Genomic DNA, 27,448 nt, shown 5'->3' on the forward strand with positions numbered 1-27,448 from the left:
TCATTTTTATAACTTGATAATGACAGTGATGTCTCTCTGCTACCCTCCCTGTATTTGCAGTTAGTTGATCTAGTGGTCATTACCAATCTGCACCATACTAGATAAATTATTCACTTAGCACCTTTAGGACCAACTAGATGCTAAAAGGGTAGATCTCTATCTTCTTAACTCCTTAGTAAGAGAGACAGATAATGAACCAATACACACATTTATAATTAGACATTGTATTGAATGCTATAAAAGAAAATGATGAACCTAATATAGTTTGAGAATCAGAGAAGGCTTCTTGGAGGAAAGATTAGTGAAAATTAGGTGAGGGCTGGGAATGTGGCCTAGTGGTAGAATGCTTCCCTAGCATTTATTTATGAAGCCCTGGGTTTGATTTCTCAGTACCACATAAACAGAAAAAAGTCAGAAGTGGCGCTGTGGCTCAAGTGGTAGAGTGCTAGCATTGAGCAAAAGAAGCTCAGGGACAGTGCCTGGGCCCTGAGTTCAGGCCCCAGGATTGGCCCCCCCCCCAAAAAAAAAATTGGTGAAAGTAAAAGATCATGACTTGAGGTAAATAAAAACTTGGATACACAGCACCCACATAAAATCTGTTTGTACAAGGTCTGTGGATTTTAAAAGTCTGTTAGTAAAGTCTGAGGACTAATGACTGGATCAGATTTATTTTTTTTAATAAAGACTTTGGGGGGACTAGAGCGGTCAATCACAGTTACAAATGTTTCTGTAGTTTATTAGCCCAGTCTAGACAATTGTTACCTTACTAGTCCAAGTCACTCAGCATTTTCCTGGGCCCTGCATGCCCATGTGTTCAATAAATTTGTTTTTCTCTCCTGTTGACAAAACTATAAAATACAAAATTCTAGCTGGGCGTTGGTGGCTCACACCTGTAATCCTAGCTACTTAGGAGGCTGAGATCTGAGGATCACGGTTCAAAGCCAGCCTGGGCAGGAAAGTCGGTGAGACTCTTATCTCCAATAAACCACTAGAAAACCAGAAGTGGTGCTGTGGCTCAAGTGGTAGAGTGCTGGCCTTGAGCTGAAGAGTGCAGGGACAGCACCCAAGTCCAGAGTTCAAGCCCCACGACGGACCAAAAACAAAAAATATATATATAAAATTCTGAAACAATGATCTGTTTCTTGTTCTTTGAACTAGGTAACAAGGACTTAAGGAACAAAAGAGTAAGAAGAGAAGTAAACACAAAGTCTTGACTATAATTTGTATTTATCTGTGGTTCTGGGATTGAGTTAACCAAAAATACTACTTTCTTTTTTTTTTTTTTTTTTTTTGGTGGGTCTTGAACTCTGGGCCTGGATACTATCCCTCAGCTCTTCAGCTCAAGTCTTAGCACTCTACCACTTGAGCCACAGCACTACTTCCGGTTTTCTGGTGGTTAATTGGAGATAAGAGTCTCTCAGAATTTCCTGCCCAGGCTGTCTTTGAACCTCGATCCTCAGATCTCAGCCTCCTAAGTAGCTAGGATTACAGGCGTGAGCCACCAGCGGCCCAGCCTTCATTTAGTATCTTTGTAAGATTGGATTTTAGCACAGGCTAGTTGAAATTGTATTTCTGGTACTTTTCCACTAATAGTTTCCTATCATCAGTTGGATAGTTGTGAAAGATTACATGCTAATAGAAGGTTGGAGTTTGAATGTGTGTAATTTCAAAACCCTTCTTTTTAATCCCCCATTACCCTATGCTGAAGGTAATGATCCTAAAGAAATTCTCTACAAGAGGATATTGAGTGTGCACATATCTCTTGGATGATGAAGGCAGCAAAGTTTTGTGGTTATTTATCTGTTTGGTGTGTTTGACAGTAGTATAGCCTCTCGGCATTTTTTATTCTTGAATAACTTACCAAGGTCTCCTCCAATAGATCAATGGTTCTATATTGACTGAGTCATTTTAAAGGGAGAAAAGCTTATGTGTCATACATGAATTAATTTGTTTGATTCTTCTATCAAAATTGCTTTGTCATATTTTGGTTTTGCTGGGGATTAAACTCAGGGTGTTGTGCTTGCAAGGCAGGCAGGCATGCACTCTACCACTGGAGCCATGCCACCAGCCTCTTTGACTTATTTTCAAGACAGAGTCTCCTCTTATGCTTAAGCTGTCCAGGATTGCAGTCCTCCTACTTGTGCTTCCTGTATCTCTGGGCATGGCAGATGCATGCCACTTTTCCCAGCCATTGTACTTCCCTTGTAGCTGATAACAGGCAGGCACTCTTGTCTAGCCAGTAGCCTATGAGATGGAATCTCAGGGAATTTTTTACGCCTGCTGCCCTTGAACCTCAGCTCCAGTTTCTGCTTCCCAGTTAGCTAGGATTAGACTTTAGCCACTGAGCTCGGCTTTTTTTTATTTTATAGTGTTTTAATAGAAACATTACCTAAATGCCTTTTTTGTTGTTGTTTACAATTTCTTACTAACATATTAGTTTTCTTGGGACGGGGGATTTCATTGTTATATCTTCACATATCTTTTATTCCAGTCAAACTCATCACCTCTGTCATACCACCTTCCCCCCTTGTTTGTAAATTTTTTTGGGGGGGTCCGGTTATGGGGCCTGAACTCTGGGCCTGGGCGCTGTCCCTCAGCTCTTCAGCTCAAGGCTAGTGCTCTACCACTTGAGCCACAGCGCCACTTCCAGCTTTTTTCTTTTTGCTTATGTGGTGCTGAGGAATCGAACCCAGGGCCTCAGGCATGCAAGGCAAGTGCTCTACCACTGAGCCACCTTCCCAGCCCTTGTTTGTAAATTTTTATAAACTACATGCACTAAGGGTTACTCCAGAGAATTGTTGGAGAAGGTTAAGAAAAGAGAGAGAATAGATGAAACATTTTGTATTTCACTGGAGGATAAGAACTAAAGTAAAATACAAATTTTGTGTGGCTAGGATGTTATTGGTATTATTGACATTTTGAAAGAATTCTCATTTGGTCTCATTGATTTTTTTTTCTCTATTGATTTCTTGTCTCATTGATTTCTTTCCTAATTTTTACTATTACTTTTTCCTTTTGCTTGCCTTAGGCTTCTCATAGTACTCTTTCTCCAGTTTTCTAAGGTGACAACTTTGAGTATTGATTTTCGAACCTTTTTAATACATGCATTCAGTGCAATAAATTCCTTCTTATTACTGGGACTGATACATTCCACAAATTTTGATAACATTTTCATTTAGCTCAGAATATTTAAAAATTACCTTGAGACTAAAACTATGTTATTTAGAAGTATAGTGTTCAATCTCCAAATAGTTTGGTAGTTTCCTTCAGTCTTTCTACTATTGCTGTCTAGTTTAATTCTTTCGTTGTCTGATATTGTGTCATTTCTATTTTAAATTTTTAAAGGAATATTTTATGGCCCCATAATTTGCTCTGTCTTGGAGAATAGTCCATCTGAATTTGATAAAGATATACATTGTGGGATTGGGCAGGTGGCTCAGTGGTAGAGCGCTTGCCTTGCATGCATGAGGCCCTGGGTTTGATTCCTCAGCACCACATAAGCAGAAAAAGCCAGAAGTGAAGCTATGGCTCTAGTGGTAGAGTGCTAGCCTTGAACTGAAGAGCTGAGGGACAGTGCCAAGGCCCAGAGTTCAGGCCCCATGACTAAAAGAGAAGGAGAGAGAGAGAGAGAGAGAGAGAGGAGATACACATTCTGCTTTTGTTGAGTGAAGTACGATATGTGTGTCAGTTAGATCCAGTTGATAGATGGTGTTATTTAGTTCAACTGGATCCTTACTAATTTTCTGCCTGTTGGGTCTACCAGTTATTAATAAAGAAATGCTGATGTTTCCAACTGTGATTGCGGATTTAGCCATTTCTTCTTGTAGTTCTGTCAGTTTTTGTCTGATTATTTTAATGCTCTGTTGTTTAGAGATTACATTTTAAGACTTGTTACTTTAAGCTTCCTTTAGGTTTATGCTAACATGGTATATCTTCCATCACCTTACTTTTAATCTGTGTATATCTTTATGTTCACTAATATTAGTTTCTGTCTTTTAATTTGTATATTTGGACAATTTACATTTAAAGTGGTTATTGGTATAGTTGGGTTAATACCTGTCATATTTGCAACCATTTTGTATTTACTTCATTTGTTAAATCTTCCCTTCTCCCATCCATTGTAACACTGCTGCCATTCATTTCACTTAATACCCTATACCTTTATTTGATTATGTTGAATAAATAATTATTTATTTAATAAGAAATAAGAAGATTTTAGATTCATTTATTCATTCTCTGACACTTTGTACATCTGGTATATATTATTTTCTTTGCTTCCAAAGAAGTTGCTTTGTTGCACTTTTCCAAGGCATATTTACTGAGAACAAATTCCTTTGCTTTTATCTGAGAAAGTCTTTATTCATTTTTGAAGAATAATTGAGTACAGCATTCTAGAATGGTAAGTAAGTTTTATTCTCCTTCAACACTTGGAATATTTTATTCCACTATTGTTTCAGTGGTTAATGATGAAAAAGTCCAATGTAATCTTTACACTTTGCCCATCTATAGGTTAAAGTGGTTGTTCTGTGGCTCCATTCAGGATTTCTCTCTCTCTCTCTCTCTCTCTCTCTCTCTCTCTCTCTCTCTCTCTCTCTCTCTCTCTCTCTCTCTCTTTGTCTTTCTGCAGGTTGAATGAGGTGTTTTCAACTTTTTTACTAAGGTTTAAACTCAGGACACTTAAGCCACACCTCTAGTCTGTTTGCAGTTGGAATATCATGTACCTAACCTAGATTTTCTGGCTTTTATCCTGCCCTGGTATTCTTTGAGCTTTATAGATTTGTTACTTGGTTTGAATTACTAAAAGTGGAAAAGTTCTAAACACATATGTGTGCTAGGCATCGTATTTTTGTGATGTAATCTTTACAGCAACCTGTAAATAAGGCTAATTCTTAATAGTTAAGGCAAAAATTAAGATTTAATTAGAGATTGGGAGAGATTTGTTTTTACAACAGTAAGCACTATTTAACTGCATCATGCTTTCTCCTGATTCAGTGTTTGTTGAGATAAAGAGAAAAAAATGAATTACTTTGACTTACTTTTTCAATAGCAGTTTTAGAGATAGTTATTGTGAACTGGATTCAGTGTTCAAAACATATGTATTTGCTTATATTAGTCTACCATTAAAGGAGTTGAATGAATACGACACAAATATATCTTTTTGATGAGAATGCAGCTATTTTGCCAGTATTTGCAAATAACCAGGAGTTGGCTGAAATTGAATGTGTGATACATACCTGTAATCTCAGCACTAAAGAGGCTGAGTCAGGAGGATCATGAGTTCCAGGCCATCCTGGGTGACAATAAGACATTGCCTTACTTAATTTAAATTTAGTTTAAATCTTAAGCGATTTGGAGCTATTACTAGAAACTGAAGCTTAAAGAATGAGTAAATTTACTTTTTGCGAGAGTAGGGAGTCATGGCTAATGAATTTGATTCTGAATACATATGTTGGATTTGTGATAGTGATGTTTCTTTGTAGCTGTCTGGCAGACTGATAGCATGGGACTAAATATTGTCTGTGGCTTTAATGTTACTTAAGGGTATAGAAATAATGTAGTGGTGGTAGTTCAAGATCTGTGAATAGGTGAATTTCTAAACAAGGGAGAGTAGACAGCTGGGATATATCAGGCCTATTTGCTTCTGACTTACATTTACAAAGTAGGAAAGACAGGAAAGATAGAAGAGGATTTGAAGGTGTGATGTGAGGAGACATATGCGTTGCATTCTGATGGGATTATTCTCTTGAGGCTCGGGACTGTTCTCAAGGACTAAGGTCTGTGGTCTGAGTAGATCTGAAGAGAAATCCGGAATGCTAGTCATTAGGAAGGAAAGCAAAACTAATTATATGTTAGTGGATTTTAAAGTAGAGGAGAATGAGAGGATTATAGGACTTGGTGAGAACTAACAAGTTTTCTAGTGAAGAAATGAAGAGAGAAAGGATATTTAGGTCAGAATTACATTTGTCAATGTTAGAAACTTCAGTTTTGAGCAGAAGTGTTTTAAGATGTGTACACCAGCACTTGATGTGCTTAGTGGTACAGGACAAGGCATTACTTCTTAGCCCTAATGGAACCCTCAGGACAGATGGGGTACACTTTTAAAAGTCTTGGTCTTGTCCAACATTTTCAATGTTCCGATGCTTCTAACGCTTTCACTGGAGTTGGCATGTAGTACAAGCCTTAGCATTTGATGTGGGAACCGTAGAGGGATGAAAAGGATCTTGAATTACTACCGATTGCTCTATTACAAATGTATTTTCTTTGCTTGCAAAAATAAGACTTTCATTATGGTAGAAGCCATCAACCACGCTGTACCTTATACAGTAGATTAGTGTTAATATCATAAAAGTCATCACTTCATTGTCACAGAGGAAATGAAATAGAGCTTGTCTTTTAATGGATTCCTATATAAAGAACTTAGTTTCATTCTTAGCATTAAAAAGAAAATGTAAATTTCCTTTTGTTATTTATATTAAAATCACTTTAAGACCTGTCATGGGCTGAACATGAATTTTAATTCTATTTCTAGTAGTAGGGACTGATTTGTGAGTTCTCCAACTGACTTTTTAATCCTATTTTAATTTTTTTCTTTGAAATGGAATTTTGCTATGTTGCCAGGCTAGCCCTAAACTTCTGTACTCCTGGGTTTCATTTGCTGATATGCTAGCTTCAGCCTACTGAGTAGTCTAGTTTCCAATTAATTTTAAGTTCATCAAATTCACACGTTAAAGAACTGTTATGTAACAGGTTATGTTAGGGCTAAAGTCTTGGTAAAATAGTATTCACTATTTTTATGAAATCTTTGGGGATAAACAATTATTATAAAATTGCTTTTGAAGTAAGCATAGTAATGTAATTGTTGTCAGTATATTTTAAACCAAAGGAGTAAGACTGTAGGTAGTCCTAAGGTTTACATGAAACATCCAACATGGTATTTAAATTACTGCTCATGACTATAATTTTGTATTTCTTTTGTTTTTCATCATTTAGTTCTGTCATTTAAAAAATAATTTTTTAAAATAATTTTTAAATTATTTTTAAATGATTATATTTAAACTGATTTTTTGAATTTGACAATACTGGAATTTGTGCTTACTAGGCAGGCAGACACACTACCACTTGAACCATGCCCTGGCCCCATTATTTAAAATTTTTAAGTGACTACCTATACCAATCAAGTAAATTCAAAGATTATAATGATATATAAAAAAATTAAGTCACTTATTTATATTTTGTGTTTATATTTGTAAATATATTTTTTCATTTTTATTTGTAACTACTTTGTCAAATTAATATTAGAATTATTTATAATTGACTTTATTTGAGGATGACAGGTTCTAAGTTACATAGAAATATATCTCCCAGTGAGCGCAGATGTAAGTAGGTTAAATAAACAGAAGAGACCACTGATTGTAACAGGTAACTGAGATGTGTGGCACAATTGGGAGTGAAAGCATGAATAGGACAAATTTAAAAGTAAGAAGTGGAGGAGGAAAATGAGAGAACAGATTCAAGATATGTTGATGTAAAGGAGAATAGAGAAATTGGGAGAAAGGGAGGTACTTGGTTTTGTTGTTAGCTTTGCTAAGATGGGTGAAATTTTATGCTGAGGACAGTGAAGGAGGAAATGATGTAGAAGTAAGATAGAATAGTTAATCTCTAAGGCTTAAATAGGACTTTGCAGGCTGGCCTAGAACTTTGCCATTATGTGAAATGGGATCTGAGGAGAGATGTTTTTCTTTGACCAAAACAAGTTACAAGAGTCTAATAACATAACTCAGCTACTTTATAAAATTGTAAGTTATATATGGTGATGATATTCTGGGTATTAAAGACACTACTTTCTACTAGATAACTATATTTATTTTCAGGTCAGGAATGGAATTGAAACATGTTGACAAAAGATAGCAAAACTCTTGGTGATATCTCAACTGGTCTAAATTTGCTTCAGACCATTAACGTTCAAGATTTTCTACTTGTCATTTCCAGACTTTTGAAAAACTACATATTGTACTTTCTCACACATTTTAAAGTTGATAGCTAACATTACTAAGCTTAAATCATTTATTTTTGTGATGTTGTAGAAAATAACTTTATAGCATAAATATTGTCTATAAAATGGAATAGTTGATTCTGTTTGACTCAATGGATTTTTGAGACCTCTGATGTATTATGTACAATGAGTTAAGTTTGACTTATGGATTTACTTAGTAAAACATCATGACATTAATATAAGAAACCCTCAATTGTTTCCTATTTACCTTTGCTAATTGCTATGACCTACCTCTCCTTACTCCTTCTATTTCAACACTTTGCCTAAACAACAACTAATCTGTTTTCTGCTACTGTATGTTAACATTTTATGTGTATATGCTGGTTCAGAGGTTTGAACTCAGGGACTTGTACCTTCCCTTGGCTTTTTGATTAAGGCTGGTGCTCTGTCACTTGAGTCACACCTCCATGTTGGGCTTTTTTAGTGGATAATTGAAGATAATAGTCTCATGGACTTTCCTGCCCTGGTTAGTTTCAAACCTCAATCCTCAGATATCAGACTCTTGTGTAGCTAGAATTACAGGTATGAGCCATTGATGCCTGGCTAGTTCACATTCCTTAAAAGCTTGTTTGGCTTCTTTTGCTTATAATGGTTTTTAGGCTTCATCTTTGTTATATCTATTCATTTTATGCTGAATGTTATTCATTGTGTAACTACTATTTAAATGAATAACATTGGTATGCATTTGTTGATGGGTGTTTGGATTGCTTTCAGGTTTTGGCTTTTATAAATACAGCTCTTTTACCATTCCTGTACAATTCATTTTTTTTGGACATACACTTTTAAGTCCTCTAAGTAAATATTTAGAAGTAGAATGCCTAGTTGTGTATGTTTAACTTTAAAAGAACTGTCAGGCTTTTAGAAAGCAGTTGTGCCATTGTACATTTGCACAGGCAAGGTGAATGGGGTTGTTTCACACTCTTTCTATTTTAACTTTAGCCCTCTGCATTCTAACTGGAGTGTAATGGTATCTTGTGGCTTTTAGGTGCATTTCCCTAATGACAAGTGATTTGACTCCTTTTTTAATATGTTCATCATGTACTTTGGTGAAGTATTTGTTCAAATTTTTGCCCATTTATCTTTTGGGTTGTTTTCTTATTATGGAGTTGGGTAGTTATTTATTCTAGATATCTGTACTTTTACAAGTAGGTTATTTGCAGATGTTTTCTCAAGCTCTTTGTCTTTTCATTTCCTTTTTTAAAATTTTATTTATTGTAGAGATTGTCTTTTCAATTCTTAACATTGCTTTTCAAAAGCAAAAGTTACGTCAGTGTCTCAAACCTGTAATTCTAGCTACTTAGGAGGCTGAGATCTGAGGATCATGGTTTGAAACCAGTCTAGGCAGGAAGTCCTAGAGACTCTTTATCATCAATTAACCATCAGAAAGCCAGAAGTAGAGCTGTGCCTCAAGTGTAGAGTGCTAACCTTGAGCACAAAAACTTGGGGACAGTGCCCAGGCCCTGAGGTCGTGCCCAGGACCAGCAACCCCCCAAAAAATAAAACTTTTTAAGTTTGGTTAAGTCTGTTGTGCTCTCAATCCCTTACCCCCCTGCATGCCCCCCACAGTGCAGAGATTTTTTAATTTAAGGCCTCCTTATGCTTGCTAGGCAGGTGTACTACCTTGTCTCTAGCTCTTTCTTACTTTAGTTTTTTTAAGGTAGAGTCTTGGGTTTTTGCATAGGGGCATCCTCAATCTGCGCTGCTCCTACATAGCTGGGACAACAGGCACACTTCACTGGGCCTAGCTCATCAGTTTAGATGGGTCTTGGTAACTTTTTGCCCAGGCTAGCCTTGAATTGTGGTCATTCTGATCTCTGCCTCCTGAGTTTCTGGGATTATAGGTATGTACCACCTTGCCCAGACTGATGAACCATTTAATAATTGTTTTTTCTTATAATGATTTTTATTTATGGTATTTTTAATCTAAGAAGTCTTTGCTTAACTCACATAGATTTTCTGTTCTATTTTAGAAGATTTATAGTTTTACATTTAAATTTGTGACTTGTGATGCATTTCTGTTAATTTTTGTACCTGGTGTGAAGTAAGGATCAGAGTTCCACTTTATTAAAATACACATGTGGAATTATAGTACCATTTTTAAAAGAACAATAGACTTTCTCCACTGAATTACTCATGCATGTAAGTCAAAAGTCAATACATAACGTGTGAAATAATTTCTAGAATTATTTTTCTATTCCATATACTATTTGTACATCTGGATATCAGTATCACATTGCTTTAATGAATAAAATTTGTAATACTGAGACAGGCAGTATAAATCCTCTTTCAAAGGGCTATGCAGAATGTTTCTTCTTGAGTTTTGATAGTTTATATCATTCAAAAGAACATGTTCATTTCATTTAAATGTTAACTATTGGTATTAAAGTATTAAACTATTGGTACTAAAATATTTGTAATATTTTCCCTTTTTTGTAATATTGAGTTTGAACTCAGAGCCTCTTGCTCTATCATTTGAGCTATATCTGTAGCTCATCCTTATTATTATCCACTTCTATAGAATCTCCACGAATTTTACCCTTTTCTTTCTTTTATTTTTTAGTAAGGAAAAAAGCTTCTCACTTCCATTTCCCAGATTTCATTTCAAAAATGTTATTTTATACAACTAGATGCACAAAGGCATTGTACCCTTGCGTTCCTCTTTATCCTTAATTCTTTTAATATCTGCAGTGAAAGAAGGATGGCCAATAGACACATGAAGAAATGTTCAACATCCCTAGCCATAAAAGAAATGCAAATCAAAACAACATTGAGATATCACCTCACTCCAGTTAGAACGGCAAAAATCAAGAACTCTAACAACAACAGATGCTGGAGGGGATGTGGACAGAAAGGAACCTTACTTCATTGTTGGTGGGAATGTAAACTTGTTCAACCACTTTGGAAAGCAGTATGGAGGTTCCTCAAAAGACTTCACATAGAACTCCCCTGTGACCCAGCAATCCCACTTTTGGGCATTTACCCAAATGTTTACAAACAAGACCACACTAAAGCTACCAGCACGACTATGTTTATTGCAGCATTATTTACCATAGCTAAGATATGGAACCAACCCAGATGCCCCTCAGTAGATGAATGGATCAAGAAAATGTGGTATATATACACAATGGAATTCTATGCCTCCATCAGAAAGAATGACATTGCACCATTTGTTAGGAAATGGAAAAACTTGGAAAAAATTATATTAAGTGAAGTAAGCCAGGCCCAAAGAAACATAGGTCCCATGGTTTCCCTTATTTGTAATATCTAGTATATGTAGAAGTCAAGCGGAAAAGGTCAGATAATGTGATGTCAGGAAAATGAACCCTTAGATGTGTATTTTAATTTTTTTCTTTCATGCATGTGTTTCTAACGCATTTATAAGATTATCTCTTTGTTGCTTTGTATATCCCTCCCCCACAGTATAACCCCTGCTTTCACTATATTTGATGTCAGTATAACTTGTGGAGGAGATGGGGAAAAACCAGTTGTTTAAGGATACAGGTGGACCTGTTGCAACAATGAGAAGTACAAGTTGTCATGTCCAAAACGAGCTTTACAACGTCGGTGCGGGGGGGGGGGGGGGGGAGGAGAAGGATTGGGATTGGGGGGAGGCTGGGAAGGGATGTGAAGGGTAAACAAAGGAGGAGGTGCAATGCTTGGTAAGAAATGTACGCATTATCCTGCCCATGTAATTGTAACTCCTCTGTACAGTATGTTCACAAATAAAATTAAATTAAATTAAAAAAAATATCTGCAGTGAAGTTCATCCCTTTCTAGATATCTACAAACCTATCACATTTTTTGTCCTTATCCAGTTTTAATGATGACTTCAGGCAACCATCTCTTAGTTTCATCAATAATCTCTTTCTTTCATTCTTTCTGTTTATTATTTTTTTCATTGAACTCATCTGCATTTTCTCTTACTTGTTGTAGTTTAATGTGCTCTACTTTCCTAATTTCTTGAATTAAAAATTGCTGAGGCCATTTATTTGAGAACTTTTCTAATAGAAGCATGTTAGTGCTATTTTCTGCTATGTACCTCTTAGCTATTTCCTTCAGATTTTCTTCATTTTCACTAAGTTCAAACAGTATTCCAGCACTTCCTTTCATTGTTCTTTGAGTCAGAGGTTATTCAGAAATATGTTACCTAGATGTTATTTTAGAATTTTCCAGCTGTCTTTCTGTGACTGATTTAATTCAGTTGTGTCTAGAAAATTGTACTTTACAGGACTTGAATTCTTTTTAAACTTATTTTGAATTATGGCACAGAATATGGTCTGTTTTGGTAGCAGTTAACTTATATTTGAAAAATGTGTATTCTGCTATTCTGTAAATTCAATTACTGGTTTTCTGTCTTCTGACAATTATTGAGAGGAATTTTAAAGTTCTGATGATGAGTATGGATTTTGCAGGTATTTTTTTCTTTTAGTGCTATTTTTATTTTCCTTCAAAGTTGTGTCTCCACCCTTTATGTCTTGATCTTCCTTGTCCTTTGCTCAGTAATTTCAATGAAAGTGATGCTGTTGAGATCTTAACTTGGGGTATAAACCTTGGGTATTTATATTAAGTTATCTTAAGCCTCAGCTAACCAACCGCATAGAGAGATATGTAGACTACAGATAAAGATGAGAGATTATGTAGAGCAGCGAAGGCACATCTGCCAGGCTATCTTGGGTTAGCTAGTCCCCATGCTACCTGGAAGCTGTCCACAAACACAAGTGAGTTCAAGCATGATTAGTAGAACTTCCCAGCTGTGCTTAGCCTAAATTGCTGACTTGTCGAATCAGTTGTTATTTTAAACCATGAATTTGCGGGGTGATTTGTTGCAAAACAAAAACCACCAGAAAAACAATGAATGTCCTTAATAAACCTTACTAAATAATAGAGAAGTTGAAATTTTAAAATGCTCTATTATTGATAAATGTATATCTATTTTAAACAGTCTAGAAAAAATGTTATTGGCAAGGAAAGACTTTCACAAAAGACTAGTTTCATAAAATGGTGAGAAATAAGTCCTCTCTTTTCTATCTTCATCCACTGACAGAAAAGAATGTGAAAATGTTTCATTGCTTTTAACTTTATAATCTCTAACTCAATTTAGTTCAATAAACTTTTATACTGTGAGGAATATAAATATAGGATAAATGACTAAAGTATATCTGCATTGCAATTCCATAATTGCTTCTGTTCTGCTGAGTCCTAAAAACATTTGGTTATTGATTATGTAAAAGACCAGGCGAATATCTAACAATTCAGCAAAGCATTGTTTTTATAGGCATAGACATAATGGATTTTGTGATCATACAAAATAATAATTCATAAATCTAGGCTTTGGTTCAAATATCTTCTAATATAAAAGTAATATAATTCTATAAGATAGGCTAATAACTAACCATGGAAGATTCTGCTTTAAGAAATCCTTCCTTCCTTCCTTCCTTCCTTCCTTCCTTCCTTCCTTCCTTCCTTCCTTCCTTCCTTCCTTCCTTCCTTCCTTCCTTCCTTCCTTCCTTCCTTCCTTCCTTCCTTCCTTCCTTCCTTCCTTCCTTCCTTCCTTCCTTCCTTCCTTCCTTCCTTCCTTCCTTCCTTCCTTCCTTCCTTCCTTCCTGTTTTCTGACACCTGGGCTGTCACTGCACTTTTATGCTCAAGGCTAGTACTCTTGACTTTGAGCCACTGCAGCATTTCTGGCTTTTTGGTGGTTGATTGAAGAGTCTCACAGATTTTCCTGCCTGGTCTGGCAGGAAAATTGTGAATTGTGATCCTCAGTCTTAGCCTGTTGAGTAGCTAGGATTATATAGGCGTGAGCCATCAGTGCCTGGCAGTTTCAAATGTTTTAAACAAGAATGCAAGTATGTTTTACTTCTGTGTACTCCATGCATTTCATTTAATTCTCAGAAATGATTAGGTTAAGTAAATAGGATTAGCTTGAGATCTTTTGCACAGTTTATAAACTTTAGAGCCAGGGTTCAAACCCATTGGTGTTTAGATTCTGTACTTTTAACAACTGAAGGAACTATCCTTCAAGTTTTACAGATTAAGTATATTAGCAGTGATTTTGCTACAGGGAAAAAGAAGTTAATTTTTTTCAGCTGTTGATAGACTATACAATTGGCAATATTAATTTGTTTTAATATTCATATGACACTAAAACTAAAAGAGGCTTCATCTCATGAAGATCATTTGTTGAACTTGACTTTCCATGAGATGAAGACACTATTCTCATCAGAAATTTGGATATTTTCTATACAGATTATACTTTTGCTGGGTAACTAGAATTTGGAATGGAATTTGAAATACCTTTGGTATTTTAAAAAACATTATAGTTCCAGCACTGTTCAGGCTATAAAAGAAATATTTTGGTCAGAAATACTGTAGCACATCATTTTTCTCATTAAGAAAGTCCTCTTCCTAGTCTTCTTTCTTATTTGTTTTCTTGATCCATTAATCTTTTCTTTTTCATAAGCATTCATCTGCTTTTCTATTTCTTATTTCATATATGATACGAGATAAATACCCTATTTTGTTTAGCTTACTTTATCACTTTTTCTCATGAATACTTTTTCTTCCTACTTTGTTTTCTTTTTCAATATTGTGTTGACTTTTCTGGGTCTTTGCCTCATCATATGAACTCTAAAATAAGTTTGTTAATATTCACAAAATAACCTCCTGGTTGATTGGGTTTATGCTGAATCTATAGTTGAATTTGGGAAGAACTGACATCTTGACAGGATCGAGGTCTTTTATTTTTATTTTTTTAAATCTATTATGGGCTGAATGAGTGGGTCCCATCTCACCAGTACATATGTTGAAATCCTAACCCATAATATAAGACTAGGAATCAGGGCCTTTGGAAGTGAAATATAGGTCATGAGTAGAGCCCTTAGTATCTTTATAAAAGAGATGAAAGAGAAATCTCCTAAGATTTCTGTTGTATAAAGACAAAAGGAGAATTGGACAGTCTGTATCCTGAAACACGGCCCTCCCAGGAAACCAGCCACAGTAGCACCCTGGTCTTTGGCCTTCAGAACTATGAGAAATACATTTTTTTTTGTTGCTAAGAGATATTTAGTCTTGGTATTTGGTTATAGCAGTTCTAAATAAGACACTATCTATGAACTTCAAATATATTTTCATTTATTTAGTTCTTCCTTGATATCTTATGAGTTTATAGCTTTTTTATATACATCTTGTACATATATTGTTAGATTTATATCTATATCGTTAATTTTGAGAGTACATTGTAAATGACGTATTTCCAATTTTACTTGTTCATTGTTGGTATGTAGGAAAGCAGTTAACATTTGAATATTAAGCTTATATTCTACAGCCTTGTTATAATTGCTTCGTTCCATTTTGTTGTTGTTCTTTCACATTGTCTATGCAGATAGTCTTGTCATCTGCAATTTGTATACCTTTTCCCAATTTGTAAACCTTTTGTTTCCTTACTGTATTAGCCAACATTTTTAGTATAATATGGATAGATTTCCTTGACATGTTCCTGTTCTTAGTAGATTTTTTTATGCTATCTTTTTGTCTGCATCTTGAGGTAATCACAATTGTTTTTTTTTTTAGCCTGTTGATTCCTTGAATTAATTATGCTCATTGAATTTCAAACATAAAACTAGCCTTGCATACTTAGATTGAATACAATTTGGTCCTGGAATATATTTTTTAATACATTGCAAGGATCTATATGCTATTTTTTTAACTAATTTTACTAATATTGGTCTTTAGTTTTCTTTAGTTGTGTGTGGTTTTAGTATTAGTCTACTAGTTGTTTTATTATATCTTGTGAAACAAGAAATATGTGATTTATATGACAAATCTTAGTTTATATCTTGCTTGTTTTGGGAGTACTGAATACTGAAGAAGTTAAATTGTGAGTTGGTCACAGAAGAGACTTAAAAAACAGGGAAGGATCTGGACACTGGTGACTCACACCTGTAATCCTAATTACTTAGGAGGTTGATATCTGAGGATCACAAGTTCAAAGCCAGACTGAGCATGAAAGTTCATGAGATGCTTACCTTCAATTAACCACCAGAAAATCAGAAGTGAGGCTGTGGCTCAAACTGGTAGAATGCTATCCTTGAGGAAAAAAGCTCAGGGACAGTGCCCAGTCCCTGAGTACAAGCCCCACAACTGACAGAAAAGAAAAATAAGAGTCAAGAAGCAGAATTTGTTTCCTTATGTTCTAGCACTGCATCCCCTCACAAAAAAATTCTTAAGTATAATATTTATTCATATTACTTTTACTGTAGACACTCTGAACACAAAATACACTCGCTGAAGTGCTCACTATGTCAGTATGACATAATTAGTTTTACCATTTTTGTGCTCTTTCAGAGTTACTAAAAATAATCTTGAGATTTTTTTTAAAGCCCAGTTGTGATAACAAATTCCCTCCCATTGTGTGTTCTCTTTAGGTTATTTTTTATTTTTATGTTTGTTACCCATATTAACTGAAGACTTCTCATCTGCTAGGTCTTGACTCACATGTCCTTTCAAAGAGGCTATATATAGCTCATCCTTAGTTTTTCCTGCTAAAGAGCCAGTTCTTAGAGAATAAACTGGCATTGTTTAGTGGATTGAGAACTCTAACAGGCAGGCATCATTACAGCAATGCATTGAAAAGATACAATCTCTGGGGTGGTAGTAAATGGCAAAAAAATAACTTTATACTTATTTTTGAAAAAAGCTTTTCTTAACAAAATGTAAAAAAAATTAATGGAAGTATGATAAGCAACAATATACTGTTCACTATAAGCAGTAGTTAAGTAAGAGCTCATATATCTTGAACATGTAAAATATCTGGGTAAGTAAAGCTTAATCTAGTAAACTAAGGTATGTTTGAGCAACAATCCCCTACTATCTGAGAGTCTTACATCAAAACAAAGAAAAGGAAGAAAGAAAGAAAGACAGAAAGAAAGATAGAAAGAAAGGAAGGAAGGAAGGAAGGAAGGAAGGAAGGAAGGAAGGAAGAAAAAGAAAAAAAGAAAGAAAGAAGAAAATCAGCTCTTTGGGGTTGGAGGTATGGCTCAGTTGGTAGAGTGCTTGTCAGTGATCAAAAGCATCAGGTACTGGGTTCAACTCCTGGTCTCAGACCTAGAGGGGCCGGGGGAGGGGAGACACGGGGCGGGGGGGGGGTGTGCAGAGGCTTATGTGACTATGATAAACATACTCCTAACAAAGCGTAGAAGAAGATAAGTTGCTGAATTTGTTTGTCTAACGGTATGGAATTTCTGGATTAGTTTGGTTGCTAATTAACAGAAACATCAACTAGTGCCTTTTTAAAAAAGAATGTTAATAAATGAAATATTATTTGATAGAAAATATGTCAGTTATAGTCACATATATAAACTGTAAGAAACATTAAGACATTTAAATGTTGAATGAAGTATATTGCTATTTCTGTGATGTAACCAGTACAACTTTTAGTTTCAAATATAACTTGCTTTTATGTGACAGAAATATATATTGTGTTTTCAAATTAGGCTTAATATTCTAAGAAAACCTGTCAAGATGGTATTCTTAAATTCAAAACATTTTCATTTTAATACATAAACAAGAGTTGAAAATTTGCTGAAGCTTTAATTGTTCTAGAGCCATTTAAAGAAAGTTGCTTGTTGGTGATTGTGGCCTTAAAAGTAATACTGCTTTCAGTTAGTTGGCCATAGTCCAACACTAGGATCTACCGGGCTCCATCTGGTGTCAGTGGGAGTTGATATTTGAAGAGCCCTATCAAGTGCCAAAAGATGAAATTGAAGATGTGGAAAGAATCTTGTAATGTCATTCCACTTCACTGATAGCATTACTTTTCTCAAAATCTGGCAGTGGCCCATGGTTGTCTCAACTTCATTATGCATCTTTGTCAAAGGGTATATAACAGGATTGCATGGAGTTTAGGTATAGAACCTCGCTTTCTTCAACACAAAGTTTCCTCTTCCCTAATGCAAAATTGACTAGAAATATATCTGTACATAATATTAGGATACAATCACAGGCTTCAGGGAGTTTCTCATATAATTAAGGCAAGGTAAATAAGGCACGAGCATGGAAAACTGAAATAATGCTTTTAGAAAAAATTCAAAAAAGGTAATGAGGCATTAAGTTGTTATTTGGTTACTATTAATAATAAAACTAATTCAAAGGTTCTCAAATAGTGAGCTGTAATTCAAAGGAAGTAAATAACTCATTATGAACTGGGAATATTGAAAAAGTATTCATGGAGAAGGATTTATTTAAGGACATTGGCTTGAACTACAAGACGAGGAAGGAGACACCTTTCTAAGTAGAATAGCAGTTCAAAGAACAGTTTGTCCATTAACTCCAACATGAATCATGTAATTTTAAGAAATTTGTCAAGCTAATGGAGTAAAGTAACCAACCTAAGTTCATTATAGATTTTTAGCTTGAGGTTAATGAAACTCTGATAGTTTTTTTAATTCATTCCCTAAAATTTACCTTTGGCCCTATATGAGATTATAAACAAGGTATCTTAGAAATAGTGCTGTCAGCTTCTCATCTTTTGTAACAGCTTCCTTTCCAGAGGCAATCAACTTTTTTATGGACATGTCTAATACTAAAAAAGTTTTCTTAAGTTTCATTAGTGTATTAGTTCTAGATTAGCTAATTCTAGATCAGCCTCACTTCAAACTAGGAAACAGTAATGACCAAATCTACATTTGACTCTGTAACAGATAAGAAGCAAATTTAGAGCCAAGTGCAGTAGCTCAAGCCTGTAACCCTAGCTATTTGAGAGGTAGAGATTGGGGTATCACAGTTCATTTGTGAGATACCATCTTAAGCAGTGGCTAGGTAAGTTGCTGTCATCTCAGATTATGGGGAAACACAATGACCAAGTACAGTGGCATGTGCCTGTCATCCCCACAAGAAGTAGCATGAATAGGAGGGTCATAATGTAGTTTGGCCCATGCATAAAGTGAGATCCTATCCTAATGAATACAAAAGGGAGCTGGCAGAGTGGTTTAAACAGTAAGAATACCCACCTACCACACACAAAGCCCTAAATTCAAATTCCAGTACTGCAAAAAAAAAAAAAAAAAAGCGTGCTTAAGTATTCATTCATAGTATATGATATATTGGTTTCAAAAGAAGGAGCGATTTAATAAGTACCCTCGTATTTAAGAAAAGCTGTCGATTGAATCAATTGTAGTTATTCTACCACAGGTGAAATTGGGAAGTGAGCAAAATTGGGAGGTTGGCAAGTTCTGTTGGTATATGAACACCAGGTTCATACTTTTGGGTATCCTAGCTAGACATCATCCACTTCAAGGTATCCTAGAGGTATCTAATTTAGCTCTACCAGATACCCCTTTTGTAATTGTAGCATATTATGGCCTGCCATCCTTGTTGCCATTAGGATGTTCTTAGCAGATTGTTTTTTTCATTTGCCCAACCTTCACCAAGATTCAGATTTTTTTTTTTTATCATTTTTTTCTTCCGCTGGTCCTGAGGCTTGAACTTAGGGCCTGGGTGCTGTCCCTGAGCTTTTTTGCTCAATGCTAGTGCTCTACCACTTAAGCCACATTTCTTCTTCTGGCTTTTTGGCAGTTGATTAGAGCACAATCTCAGGTGCTTTCCTGCCCAGACTAACTTTGGATTGTTATCTTCAGATCTCAGCTTCTTGCATAGCTCAGATTACAGGTGTGAGCATCTAGTGCCTGGCTATTCTTATGTTTGTATACTCTAACAATCTCTTGAGTTTTTTCCTCTGTAATTGACAGTTTAACTACTAGGAGCACTGGAAAATATTTTTTAAACCTGGGAATTGCCTTAGTTTTTTTTATATCTTCAGTACACTTGATCACTTTTAGAAGCACTTGGGTTGCATGGTAGTTGCGCAAATTTTGGGGTTATTATGGTAGTGTCATTAGCTGTGACTTAAGGGAACAAGTGAACAATTTCCAAAATTAGTTATTTTATATTCTAGTACAATATAATTTGGTGTTCTTGTTAGGTAACAGTTTCTTTTCAGTAATCAAGTTAGACATTGTTAAATTATGTTTAATTGGTTCATTTTGTGCAAAATTTTAACAGAAAATACAATTTTTTATACTTAAACCTGAAATGAATTTGATTTATATTTGCTTGCTAATTAATTTATACCTTTCTGGAGTGAGAGTTTTATTTTCACTCTTCCGAATCTGAAAAAAGATGCCACATTTTTAAAGCTGGTATTGGAACCTCAGTTGGAATTAAATAGTTTTCAAGATTAACAGAGTACATTTTAAGCCTTTAGAGAGAGAGAGAGAGAGAGAGCGAGAGAGAGAGAGTGTGTGTGTGTGTGTGTGTGTGTGTGTGCACGCGTGCGTGCGTGCCTGCGTGCGTGCGTGCTGATTCTGAGGTTTGAACTTAGACCCTGAACCCATTTCTGAGTTTTTTATTCAGGGCTATTACAGCTCTACTTTCGGGTGTGTGGTGTATAATTAGAAGAGTCATGGACTCTCTTGCCTGGACTGGCTTCAAATTGTGATCATTAGATTCCAGCCTCCTGATTAGCTAGGATTACAGGTACAAGCCACCAATCCCAGCTTTATTTAACTCTTTACAACTAAGATTTTGATAGCTGAGTTTGACAAATGACTATTAACATTTCAATGAATATGGTAATTAAATTGAAGTAAAGGAAAAATGTTAATTTTGCATTGCATCTGTAAGACTGTTTTAATCACAGTGAGAGAAATTTTCTAGATGAGAATAATACTTTAAACTGTTTATGTTGTTCAATATTCCTCCAAGTTTATGTGTCTTATCTCAGTATCCTAAATAATTTTATTCACATTTGTGTACCTTCCCCCCCCCCACTTTTGTATAGTTCATCTGTCTGTATTTTGGAAATACAAGGGAGACAAGATTTTTTTTGCCCTCTCAGGTCTATCATTTAAGCATTGATCGGTAAGCAAGTAAGAATAATGTAATTGAGTGTAGCTGGTTCCATTTGCCTGCTGCATTCAGCTAGGCTTTAGAGGATAGGTGATACTTGAGTCTAGTCTTTTTTTTTTTTTTAATTGTAAAAATACTGTACAGAAGGGTTACAATTACATGGGCAAGATAATGAGTACATTTCTTATCAAGCATTGTATGTAGCCTCCTCCTTTGTTTCCCCTTCCCATCCCTTCCCATCCTCCCCCTGCCCCCCCCATCCAATCCTCCCTGCTCCTCCCCCCACCAAAGTTGTAAAGTTCATTTTCGACATAACGACTTGTACATCTCATTGTTGCAATGGGAGTCTAGTCTTTAACAAGTGAAAAAAATCTCTATAAAGATGAGAAAGCAAAAAGTAGGCAGAGAGTAGCATGAGAAAAGGAAGATGAGAAAGCAAAAAGTAGGCAGAGAGTAGCATGAGAAAAGGTGTAAATGTAGAAGAGATGAGTGTAAGGTGGGAAGATACTAAGAAATGAGGTCAGAGGGGCTCAAGGAATCTTGTAGGCTTGAACTTTATCCTAATAGTAGAAAGGCATGGGTGTCTATCTTGCAAGAAGTAGACATTGTCAGATTTTAAAAATTGTTAATATACCTAAAACAAGCAAACAAAAAAGAATCAATAAGAAGCCTATAGCAGTTGGGTTTATCATGAGTATTTTAAATAAAATAAATATTATATAGTTTACTGCATTAACAGAGTAAGAGTAATAATCAGCATAATAAATGTAGGAGAAACATTTGACATAATCAGCATCATTCATGATTCAAAACAGTTATTTAATTTGATTATTTGATCTGTGAGTTGTTGAATATCTATACATTTTAGATTCTTTAATCCTCTTAGGAGATATATTAACATTCTAGAACAAAAGCCTCTTCATGTAAGCAATGGTTTTATTAGAATGATTGTGATGTGACTGTTAGTTCATTGTGTGGCATGTTACTTTGAAATTTAATGTTTTGAAAAAAAAAACGTGTTATTGCTGGATGTGCCATTGATTGCCTGTAATCCCAACACTCAGGAAGTCAAATCAAGAATGGGAATTTGAAGCCAATTTGGGCTAAGAAACGAAAAGAAAAAGCCTTTTTTTCTGTATATTGATATTCTATTCATTCAAAACAAAACAGTTTTTGATTCCATTAGTTAGGTAAATTTAAGAGTCTCACTATGTACTGTTTGAAAATGAATAAGGTTAATTTTTTTTTTTTTTTTTTTTTTTTAAATTGTATTTTATTTTATTTGAGAACATATTGTACAGAGGGGCTACAATTACATGGGCAGAATAATGCATACATTTCTTACCAAGCATTGCAGCCTCCTCCTTTGTTTACCCTTCACTTCCCTTCCCTGCCTCCCCCCTCCCCCCACCCAATTTTACCCCCCTCCCCCCACCCAATTATACCCCCCTCCCCCCCCCACACCGACATTGTAAAGCTGGTTTTGACATGACATTTTGTACTTCTCATTGTTGCAACAGGTCCACCTGAATCCTTAAACGACTTGTTTGTCCCCATCTCCTCCACATGATATACTGACATTAAATATAGTGAAAGCGGGGGTTACACTGTGGGGGAGGGACATACAAAGCAACAAAGAAATAATCTTATAAATGCATTAGAAACATTGTTTGTGTTTTACAGGTGAACTGGAGTAGAGATCAGTCTCAAGATGCCATTAGTGAAAAGAAACATTGATCCTCGGCACTTGTGCCACACAGCACTGCCTCGGGGCATTAAAAATGAACTCGAATGTGTAACCAATATCTCATTGGCAAACATAATTAGACAACTAAGTAGCCTAAGTAAGTATTTTATATCAATCCCCGAACTATAGTATTTTATCTCAATCCCCAAACTATAGTATTTTATATCAATCCCCAAACTATAATGTATATAATTACATAATCTATAATTAATTTGGGAGGTTAATTTGCTATAAAGACTATATCCTCAAAACATTTATTTTAAATATATTAATAAGTTTTAGGGTGATTTCTTTTGCTGTTTTTTTTTTTTTGTTTGTTTCTGGACAAAGAAAATAAGAATAGAATCACCTGATGTTTGAGAATTACTGAGGTAGTTTTAAAAATATAATTTGATCTATGTAAGGTAGAACCAGAATAGTACTTTTGCTTGGTTGGTAATCTCTTTTACTGTCTATAGAGGCTTCAATAGTATCTCTTATAAAATGTATTTTATTAGTGTAGGCAAATATTTTCATGTCATCAAAGATTTAAAGTGGAAGGTGTGAGGTCATCACTAGTCAGAGCATTACACTAGTTGAGTAAGTTTTGCGTAATGGACATGAGAATGTGAGTTAGGGGTCTTAATAATATAGTACAATGTGGAAAGAGAATGTAGACTTGACTGCTGACAGAAAGAAGCAGATTAGCCAGATGATAAAGGCCATCAGAAAGTGCAGAGAGGAGACTTTATAAGAGTACAGAACACAGGTCCTTGGTAAAGAATTAAATAATTTTTAAGCTGGGGACTGGTGGCTCAGGCCTGTAATCCTAGCTACTCAGGAGGCTGAGGATCACGGTTCAAAGCCAGCCTGGGCAGGAAAGTCTGTTAGACTCTTATCTCCAATAAACCACTAGAATACCAGAAGTGGGTCTGTGGCTCAAGAAGTAGAGCACTCTCCTTGAGGTGAAGAGCTGAGGGCTAATGCCCAAGCCCAGAGTTCAAGCCCCATGACTGACCAAAAAAAAAAAAATTAAATTATTTTTCATTCTAAATGTAATCAGGTAAGAAATTTTAAACAGTAAATCTGATCTGTCTTCAAAATTGAGGGGCTAGCTTTTAGTCATACAACTGTATTTCATTTTAAAGGTAAAAACAATGTGTTCCTACACTAAATATTTTCCAACTGGTACTACTACTATCCTGTCAGCCATACTCATCAATATAGGTTCTCTAATAGTCGTTGGGTTTTTCTTTTCCTTTTATTTAACTTGTTCTTCCTTTCTGTAAGTGAGTATAGTCATTCCTTGTGGCGGGTTAGTTTCAGAAATATTTTGGGATACAATATCTACAAATACTCAAGTTCCTTAGATAATAGGGCATAACATTTGCATATTACTTAAGTACATCCTGCCAGGTACTGCACTTTAAATCAACTTTAGATTGCTTATAACACTTAATATACTAGAGGTATTATTTAAGTAGTTCTTATGCTTTATTATTTAGGGAATAATAAATAGGGGAAGACCTGCACATGTTCAATACACAAGCAACTTTTTTCTAAATTGCTGTCTAAAATTTAATCTGTAGATATAAAACCTATGGATACAAGATCAGTAAGGGCTAAATCTATGCAGCACAGGATAGATAAGTCTGTTTTGGGTATCAGAATTTGACCATCTGTCCTGGAGAGAGAGCAATATTGGAAGTTACATAGATGATGATCCTCTGCGTGTCATGGAATTACATCCAAATAACTGTCATAAGTTGAATTTACCATGTTGAAATGCATTTAATACCAAACATCATAGCTTACCCACTATAGAGTATCAGTTGTTTCCCCTTAGGATCACATGGCATACTGAAAGCTTTGGCTTGCTGCTACTTCCCAGCATTATGGGAGAGCCATTGGACCATATATTGCTATCCCAGAAAGACTGATGTTCAGAATTTTCCAGTATGATTTCTACTGAACCCTTGTCACATTTATATAATTGTAAAGCTAAGAAAAATTGTCAAGTTGAATCATCATGAACTGAAGAATATTTACCACTGCAGTCATGCCACCAGCTCTCAGGAGTCTCTGGCTCCTGTGAGATCAGTAAATTTTTGCACTGCCTATGAAATACTTGTAAAAATAAATATTGTCTGCATTTGTTTTAATTATTATCCTTATTTCTGCTGGTGGTTATTTCAGATTAGTTCCTGGCAATCACTAAAATATTGAATTGCTTATTTGTTTCTTCCTTAGAACAGCCAATATAAAAAGTTCTTTAAGACGAGTCAAAAAAACGTTAAAATGTATTAACTATATTGTTTAAAGAAATTTTTGGACTTTTTTGTCATCTTAACCTGATTGACCTAGTGTAAGACTTCTTATAAATATGTTTTTTTTCATTGTTTGTTTTTCTCTGTTGTGGGCTTGAACCCCAGGCGTGGGCACTGTCTCTGAGCTCTTTTGCTCAAGGCTGCTACTCTTACCACTTGAGCTACAGCACCACTTCCAGTTTTCTGCTGATTAATTGGAGATATGAGTCTCATGGGCTTTCCTGGTCAAGCTGGCTTTGAACCACCATCCTCAAATCTCAGCCTCCTGAGATTAGGCATGAGCCAGCAGCACCTAGCAAATCTTTTTTTTATACATACACAACTGCATCAGTATATTTATACCAAGACTTATGTTAACAGCATGGAAATAACAGTAACTTTGGACAAAACATTCATTAAATGTATAATGAATTTTGAATCTAATATAACCATCTTGTTTTAGAAACATGCCCAATATAGAATTTAGAATTAACATGATTAAGTATGATAATTTGCATACCAACATTTCTTAGGTAACATAGATGAAAATGTAAGAATTTCTTGAGTCTGATAGAGTCCATATAAGCATCATCTGTCTAGTAAGCACATAGTCACATAGCTACCAAATTCTGGATATAAATATAGTATAAAAGTATGACTAAATTTGATTTGAGTTGTTTCACATCAGAATTAGGGACTTTATAGATATTTTCTAAACAGTTCATAGAAATTCAGAATCAAAGAGAATATTATAGCAAGATATAGACACAGTTTATTACACTGAGATTAACTTTTCTGGCAGTTTTCCCACTTGACATAGTTGAGAACTTGGAATTAAGTTTAAAAGGCCTCTTCATAGCTAGAATAAATAATCCCCCACACTAAAGAGCCATGTGCATAAAATAACCAATAGATCTCTGACTCAGGGCCTATTTACTTTTACTTTGGTGGTTCAGATAGATTTGATTAAATGATTTGTAAATGTGCTTCAGAGAACTTAAAAGAGAAATAAGAGGGAGACTAAGTAAAAGGAAGCATCACTGAAAATAGGTAGCTTACAGCAAAGAAAAATTGAAGAAGCATGAGGCTATTTAATGTAAGAGCAAATAGTTACACATTTCAAGGCTGTTTTCTAGACTAGGATAAAAAAAAACAAAAAAAATTGATTTTCCTAATTAATTCATGGCAATGAATCCTCAAGAACAGGCTAAATTGTATTTGAATTTGTATTCATTTTATTTAAGAAGACAGGAAATTTTAGAATTTATTTCACTACTGTTTTATCTGGAATAATTAAGATAATAGTTGATAACATTTAATAACCTTGTATTATTTAGAAACCCAATTTTTAAAATCTAAAATGGTTCTCAATAATTGAGGTTTTCACTTTATTTCTATTACTAGCACCAAAACTGCTTGAGAACACAGTAATAATAAACTGGGTTTACAGGGTTCCATGTGACATAGAAACTAATAGCCGCCTGGCTTCCTCTGGAAAGTATATGCCCAGTCATATTTTATTAGATTTTTTTTCCTTCTAGAATAAAATTTTTGTAATAGGTAATTAGTAAAAAAAAAACAAAAACCTATGAAATACTTCTAAATTTCTTTACCATTTTATAGTTTTTATATAGAATCTCTGATGTCCTAAAGAATCTTTTTTTTTTTTTTTGGGTCCAGTTGTGGGGCCTGAACTCTGGGCCTGGGCGCTGTCCCTCAGCTCTTCAGCTCAAGGCTAGCGCTCTACCACTTGAGCCACAGCGCCACTTCTGGCTTTTTTCTTTTTGCGTATGTGGTGCTGAGGAATCGAACCCAGGGCCTCAGGCATGCAAGGCAAGCACTCTACCACTGAGCCACCTTCCCAGCCCCTCCTAAAGAATCTTTTACATTCTCTTTCATTGTTTTTCTTACCGAATATAGTTGATCCATACTGCCGGGAAGAGCTGATAAAAGTCACAAACATAATTTAGAACATAGAAATTTTTGTTAGTCCATTTTCTGTTGCTACAGCAACATATCTGGAACTGTATACTTATATAGAAAATAAGCATATTTGACTTGCAGTGTTGAAGGCTGGATATCCAAGATTGATTAGCCTTATCTTACCAGCCTCTGAGGAGGCCACTCTTGACTGGGATACAACATGATGAGGAAGCAAAAAGGGAATGGAAGCACTTGTGTACATAAAAGGCTAAGAGTATGTTAGCTTGACTTTCTCATAACCCACTCTCTTGAGAACTAATCACTCTGTGAGAACAGTATTAATCCCTTCTGAGAATGATGTACTAGCCCTAAGTTTAGATCTTACCACCATTGACACTACACCAAAGACTAAGCTTCACTAAGCTTTATATAAACCATAACATTATAGATAAATAGCAAGCTACAAAGAGAGTAAGAAGATGGATAGGGAAATTTTTACTAGACACATAGAAAAGTAGACAATGGACTTAACACTA

The 27,448-nt window shown here is 35.2% G+C and overlaps 1 protein-coding gene across 4 annotated transcripts in view; it reads left to right on the forward strand.

The window, feature by feature from the left end:
- Wasf1 (WASP family member 1) overlaps positions 1-27,448 on the forward strand; it is a 44,377-nt gene that overhangs the window by 5,446 nt on the left and 11,483 nt on the right. For all 4 annotated transcript variants that reach the window (XM_070010642.1, XM_070010639.1, XM_070010640.1 and 1 more), the window contains exon 2: positions 22,641-22,801. In XM_070010642.1, the coding sequence (XP_069866743.1) occupies positions 22,669-22,801 (133 nt within the window). In that variant the 5' untranslated portion in view covers positions 22,641-22,668. The remainder of the gene's footprint in view (positions 1-22,640; positions 22,802-27,448) is intronic.

Source organism: Dipodomys merriami, unplaced genomic scaffold (genome assembly GCF_024711535.1).
Source record: "Dipodomys merriami isolate MVZ:Mamm:240054 unplaced genomic scaffold, mDipMer1.0.p SCAF_8, whole genome shotgun sequence".
NCBI lineage: Eukaryota > Metazoa > Chordata > Mammalia > Rodentia > Heteromyidae > Dipodomys > Dipodomys merriami.